Below are 6,443 nucleotides of genomic sequence, written 5' to 3'. Positions count from 1 at the left end.
GAACTCAGAAATCCACCTGCCTCTGCCTCCTGATTGCTGGGATTAAAGGCCTGCACCACCTGGATAAGAAGAGGCACAAAACATTGTATCGCTCAATGAAAAGCTTCTTCTACCATGTTGGTCCCTGGGCTCTCCTGGGCTCCAAGTCTATTTCTTCATGTACTGCTCCCTGGTAGCAACTGGGTCTTCTATGGCCTTTTACTCTATCATAGACCTGGGGGCTCACCTCTGCCTCTGCCTGAAGCATCTGTTGCAATGCACTCTGGCAGCACGGGAGGGTGGATGAGTGTGAAACTGATGGATGAGTGTGAAGCTGATAGGCTCACCAATCTGTCCTTGCTCTGGCCATGGCTTTGCTGGATGATTGTGAACAGTCAAGACTGCGGCCTCAGTTTATGCACCTTTAAAATGGAAATTGGCCCTTGTATTGCCATGTTCTGAGGGCTATTAGAGAGGACTCATTTGAATTTATGAACTTAAAGCTTGATTAATTCTTAAAGTCCAAAACTTAAAGTCATGTGCTGTGATGAAATAATTTTATTCTGCTGTCTATTCATCTATCTTTGTGTGTGCATGCTTGAGTGCTTACATGCATGCATCTATCTGTCTGTCTGTCTGTCTGCCTCTTTTTCTCACCTACAACCCTGGCTGGCATTAGATCTACTATGTAACTGAGAGTGGCCTTGAACTCCTGCTCCTCCTATTTTGGGACTATGTGTACCACTAACACCTTGCTGGACATTTATTTTTCTTAAAAACAACCCCATAGTGGATTATTATGGGCAGCATATTAAGGTTGTATTCCCGCCAGCTGAACAAGGAGTTCCTTGCTTTTATCAACCAAGGCAGAGTTCCACAGTGGCAGAGAAGGAGAGATGGCTTTTTATGTTCTGAGGTAGCTCTTTAGAAACAAAAGAACACATTGTATTAAAGACAGTAAGTTTTGAGTAAGTAACCTGGCCCCGTGTAGAAAAGCATCCTTTTGCTCTTGCAAAAAGCCTCTGCTTTGGGGTTGGGGGTGGTGAAAGAGTTGAGAAAGGTCAGCATGTTGGGACAATTTGGCTAGAAGGGAACTGAGGGCTTGAAAGAGTGCTGGTTCCACTGAGACTTCAAACTCTTAGACAGCGGCTGCACCCTTGCTTTGCTGAAGAACAAAAACCCAAGAATATCCCCAACCTGCCCTTTGATGGTCTCACAGTTGCCTTTCATCTCTCAACTCGTGTATTGGACTTTCTTGTCATTTCAGAGGGTTTTGGAAAATGATGAAAACATAGAAGAAGGGAACGAAGAGGAGGATTTGGAAGAAGATATTCCCAAGCGCAAGAATAGGACCAGAGGACGGGTGAGTCGGGTGAGGTTACGAGGGAGGAGTTCACGTTGAGTCTAGTTCCCTCCGTACCTGGATAGACACACCTCATGGGCTCACTTGGAGCTCTGAGGAAGATGCTGGGGTGCCCCTGGCTGGGCATGCCTGCAAAGTCCAGAGCTGGCAAGAGGAAGGCGAGGCAGCAGAGGGTGCTCTGAGGGGTTTGGTGTTGGGAGAGTGGAGGGCAAGGAGAATTGAAAAAGACTCCATCATGAAAGTTCTTGCCTTGTCGTTCCTGGGTTGTCCCCAGAGTGACAGGATCAGGACACCTGCTTTGGAACATGCTTCCATGGGCAGGCAGAGAGACTGGAAGCCTGCTAGAAGCTGACAGGCTGTGGCTGACTGTCCCCTCAAGGGATTTTGCACGAACTTTAGAGGCACGTGGCCCTGAGATGAACTAGGAAGGGGTCAGAGGTAGGAAGAAAGAAAACACTGGCTGGTTGCTAAGGGGGGAGGGAGCTGACCAGGACCACGTCTTCGGACATTCTATTTGGTTCTCTAAGGTCTTCTTGTTCAGCAAAGTGTCTGTGCTCACCCTCAGTGATAACTATGTGGAGAAGGTCCTTCAGGGGAGGACTATACCTCTTCACAGGAAAATCTACTTCTGAGGGCTTTTGAGGGTCTAGTGCCTATCAGCTCTAGGTTGCACCCTCTCCTTGCTGCGGGAGAGAAGTCAGTCCTGTGGGCCCTGTGGGTTTGGGCCCACTGGTAATCATTGTAAGCCTGTAGTACCACAGAGAGTAATGACTAAAATTGGATGCCCAGGACTTGTGCTCAGTTGTTAGGCTTGGAACCACACCTTTTCACTATATTATAAGCAACTTCCCAGGTGATTTCATGAAGTCTAGTGCTGGGTACACTGTGCTCCAAGATGCTCCCACTGTAGATAAGAACCGGAGTTGTCAGGGGCAGCTCTCTGATGGTACAGTTTTATTGGGCTTATACCATCTTTATCAATAACCAATATTTCCACAGTTTTGTCTCGTGCATTCTTTTTTTTCTACTTATTATTGACTTATGTATGTGTTTCCTCACTGGAATATTTAAAAGTAGATTCTATACATTTTATTATATATTCCAGTGTATCTCTATTAGGCATTTTTATATGCAGCACAAATATGCCTTGTTCTAATACCTATTACCCATGCCCAGTATATCCATTCTGTATTTGCTACTTTCCTGTTAATTATCTATTAGTTCATATCAGATAGACTGGTAGTATTGCTATACTTATGTTCAAATAACCCTTATTCTACTTATCAGCCTAGAAGTGCAATAGTAGCAACACCAACAGTTCAGATATACACCCAAAACCCATTAATAGTTTCCTTGAAGTGGAAAAGCAGATGTTCTCCTTTAGTTTTAAGGAAATGTTATATGTTAAGGTCGGTGAACTCTATAGTAAGAACAAACCTTCACTTTGTGAAATTGTGAGGGAGAGAGGGATTTGTGCTATTTTTACTGTCTCACTCCAGAAGATCAAAGGTTATGACCACGGCGAGTGATAAGCACTTACTTAAAATAGACAAGGCCTTCATTTAGGGGCTCAGTACTCTCTGGAGTTCAGGCATCCATTGGGTGTCTTGGATCACATTCTCCGTGGGTCAAGTAGTACTTCTGTTGCTCGGAGATTTGAATAAGTTCAGAATCTCCGTGTGCGCATGCGTGTATCTATGCCGAGAGGTGCGCATCCTTCCTGGGTGCGGAGTTAAGTTCAGAATCTCCGTGTGCGCATGCGTGTATCTATGTCGAGAGGCGCACATCCTTCCTGGGTGCTGATGTGTGCTGCTTATCATTTCAGGGTGTACACTGCTGGGCTGTTCTGCCTTTAGCGGTGTTCACACCGATCAGGATTTGCTGCTGCTGGCCCGGTCTCTCTCTGTCACAATGTCGCTCGCCATGGCTTCACTGATTGTCTTCTGTGGTTCTGGATGAACTTGCTTGGCCATATTATTTCACTGTGGTGTGTGTGTGTGTGTGTGTGTGTGTGTGTGTGTGTGTGTGTGTGTGAGAGAGAGAGAGAGAGAGAGAGAGAGAGAGAGATCCATCATTGAAGGATCACAGGGGCGTGGAGTTTCTGTGCCTGTTGTGAATGCCAAGAGCTGTGTACCTCTCAACCTGCTTCCACCGCTCCCCTGCCCCCGCTGGACTTTGTAGAGTACATTAAGGAAGACTGTCCAGGTACTCCTGGTATGAGTATGGAAGATGGAACCCCCTCTAGTGAGTAGGGATTGGGTGTCTTTTCTGTTGAGGTGTCCGGAGCGACAGTGCCCTGTGGCCCTTATATTCACTCAAAACCAGGCGGAGTGAAGGGCTCCGGAGTGAGCCCATTAAAGAGAGCCACGGTGCTATGCGTTCTGTATTCTCCATTTCCAGCAGTTCATTGTAGTAGCGGCTAACAACACATGGCTACCTGGTCCATGCTAGTCCAGACTGTAGGGTACTATAAATACAACATATGCACCACATTCTTATAGCTTAGAATAATAATAATAAAAAAGAATGTAGAATACCATGCTGTTAGCTTTAACAGTAACATGTTTTGTTATATTTGGTTAAAATGTTACTGAAATTGAAATGTACCTGTCTCATTCTGTTTTATTTTTTATTTTTTATCGTTTTTGGAGTACGTGAGCTGAGCCTGGGTTTAAACATGTTAGCTAGTTGCTAAGCACTGAGCTATACTCCCAGCTAGCCTATCTCATTCGAAAAACAAACAAACAAACAAGCAAACAAACAAGCAAACACAGTGACTGGAAAAAGTAGCCATACAAGAGTGTCTTGGTATTCCAGAAAGGTTAAGCAACCTGCTCACACTTGCTCAATCCGGTCAGAAAGAAAGAAGGATCCGAACTGTGCCTTTTCCCACTGAGTCCTGCCTGGCCCAGGGCCCTGCCAGTCTAGGCTGAATGATGAGGTGAACAAAGGAAGTGGGAAGAAAAGTCATATTTGAACTTCATGATTGGGCGACAGCTAATGGCTCCAGGTTGTACAGTGTGGCCACGTCACCAGGCTGAGAGCCATGGAGGAAGCAGAGGGTATATGAGTGAGTCTCTGGGCTGGACCAGTGTGGGAAGCCACCTCATTCATAGCTGTAAGTTTTTATAGGGTTTTCCAGCTGCTGCTGGAACTTTCTGGCCACGGGAGAGCAAGCAGAGAGGGTCTCACGTCTCTGTATGGTCTGGTCTCAGTCTCACCTGTTGGAAATGCAGGAGGACCCCAATCTCTATCCCACAGGCCACTGACAAGATCCCAGCTACCCTGTAAACATGAAGGGGGCCAGGGCTTCGGTAGTGAGTCTCCAGTGGGTTTCCCTTATTTTAATTTCTACCCCAGGAGTACCAATCTTAGTTCTACCACCCCCTGCATGATTCCTTGGGTGAACCACGTAACTTCTGTGATCTTGGCCTCAGTTTGTTCATCAATAAGTTGGGAGTAACAACACACAGCCAAATTTGAATGCCTAATAAAGGACAGATAAAGAAGGATATTGCAAGCAAAGTGATTTGACTTTCTGAGTTTTAATACTATTTATTATCTGGGAGGGGGTGAGGACAGTTCCTATCCAACAATTAATAAGTGAGCCTTTGGTAGCTTTAACATAAGAAATTAATGAAATTCCAAATGACCTTGTATCATCACCCAATCAATCATCAATAAATCAAATAACCAATAAATCAAATGAGTAATTACTCATACACTCGTGATATAGTCCAGTGTTTGTGTAGTTGTATGAGCACAGGAAGATGCCAGGGATCTTTCTAAAGAGCAAATTCTGATGGATGGTTCTGGGGTATGGGGGATATGAGGTCTTACCTTGACGGTAAGCCCCTGGGTGTTGCTGGTCCAAAGACCATGCTTTCAATGGAAGCTAGCAGAGCCCCCTCCCGTCCTCTCTCTGCTTCTCGAATTCTTTACACCGTTATCAAATACTGACAGCCCTCCAAAGCTTTTGTTCTGGGTTTAGCAGGTGACAGTAATTTCACTAATGATTTGCTTTATTAGAAATTAAGACAGAATTCAGCTCATGAATATACAAGCGCACACCGGAAGCCCCGTCAAATGTCATGATGCCTCTTGGAAGCCCCCACTGTACACTCAGGAGGAAGTGAGGATGAAAAAGGCAGATTAATGACACCAGGAGAGTGGCTTCTGTTAAAAAAAAAAATACTCATTTTTAGTTATGTGTATGTGGTTGTATGCCGATGAGTACAGGTGTCCTCAGTGGCCAGAAGAGGGCGCCAGATCCCCTGGCTGTAAGCCAACTTGTAGGTTCTGGGTACTGAACCTGGGCTGTCTGGAAGAGCAGCAAGTGCTCTTAACTGCTACGCTTTATCTCTAGCCTGTAGAAGCGATCTGATGCTCATCTCAGACACACCTCTCGAGAACAGCTTTTGTTAGAAGAACTGCCCTTGACTGGAGTCTCTTTGTCCTTATTCCCAGTCTTTTTTTGTTGTATGAAACCCAATGGCAAAAGAACAGAGAAGGATTTGAAACCTTGGGGCCACTGTGCCCAATATGAGTGATCTTTGAAGATATAGACCATAGAAAGGCAGGAAGGTGACAGGGAATCAGAACTGAGGAGAATCAGGACCCCATCCGTGGCCTCTGCTTCCTCTCTCTTCTCCCAGGTGCCTGGGTTTCCTGCTCCGTGGGGCACACAACCCTGGAGCTCCCGAATTTAAGGATCTTTGCAACTCAGGTTACCAACAGGGGTCACTGTTTTCAAGTTCCAAGTCCCTTGAAGGTGGAATGTGAGTGGCCCACTGTGCTGCAAGACTAAAGACAGACACATTGCTGGTGGGATTGCAAGCTTGTACAACCACTCTGGAAATCAGTCTGGCGGTTCCTCAGTAAATTGGACATAGTACTACCGGAGGACCCAGCAATACCTCTTCTGGGCATATACCCAGAAGATCTTCCAACTGGTAATAAGGACACATGCTCCACTATGTTCATAGCAGCCTTATTTATAATAGCAAGAAGCTGGAAAGAACCCAGATGTCCCTCAATAGAGGAATGGATACAGAAAATGTGGTACATTTACACAATGGAGTACTACTCAGCTATTAAAAAC

The 6,443-nt window shown here is 45.5% G+C and overlaps 1 protein-coding gene across 2 annotated transcripts in view; it reads left to right on the top strand.

Annotated features, from left to right (window-relative positions):
- Dpf3 (double PHD fingers 3) overlaps positions 1-6,443 on the top strand; it is a 278,537-nt gene that overhangs the window by 163,861 nt on the left and 108,233 nt on the right. For both annotated transcript variants that reach the window (XM_021201848.2, XM_021201849.1), the window contains exon 5: positions 1,247-1,342. In XM_021201848.2, coding sequence (XP_021057507.1) covers positions 1,247-1,342 — 96 coding nt within the window. The remainder of the gene's footprint in view (positions 1-1,246; positions 1,343-6,443) is intronic.

This window comes from Mus pahari, chromosome 7, assembly GCF_900095145.1.
Source record: "Mus pahari chromosome 7, PAHARI_EIJ_v1.1, whole genome shotgun sequence".
NCBI classification, from domain to species: domain Eukaryota; kingdom Metazoa; phylum Chordata; class Mammalia; order Rodentia; family Muridae; genus Mus; species Mus pahari.
This window is presented reverse-complemented; position numbering and strand designations above follow the sequence as displayed.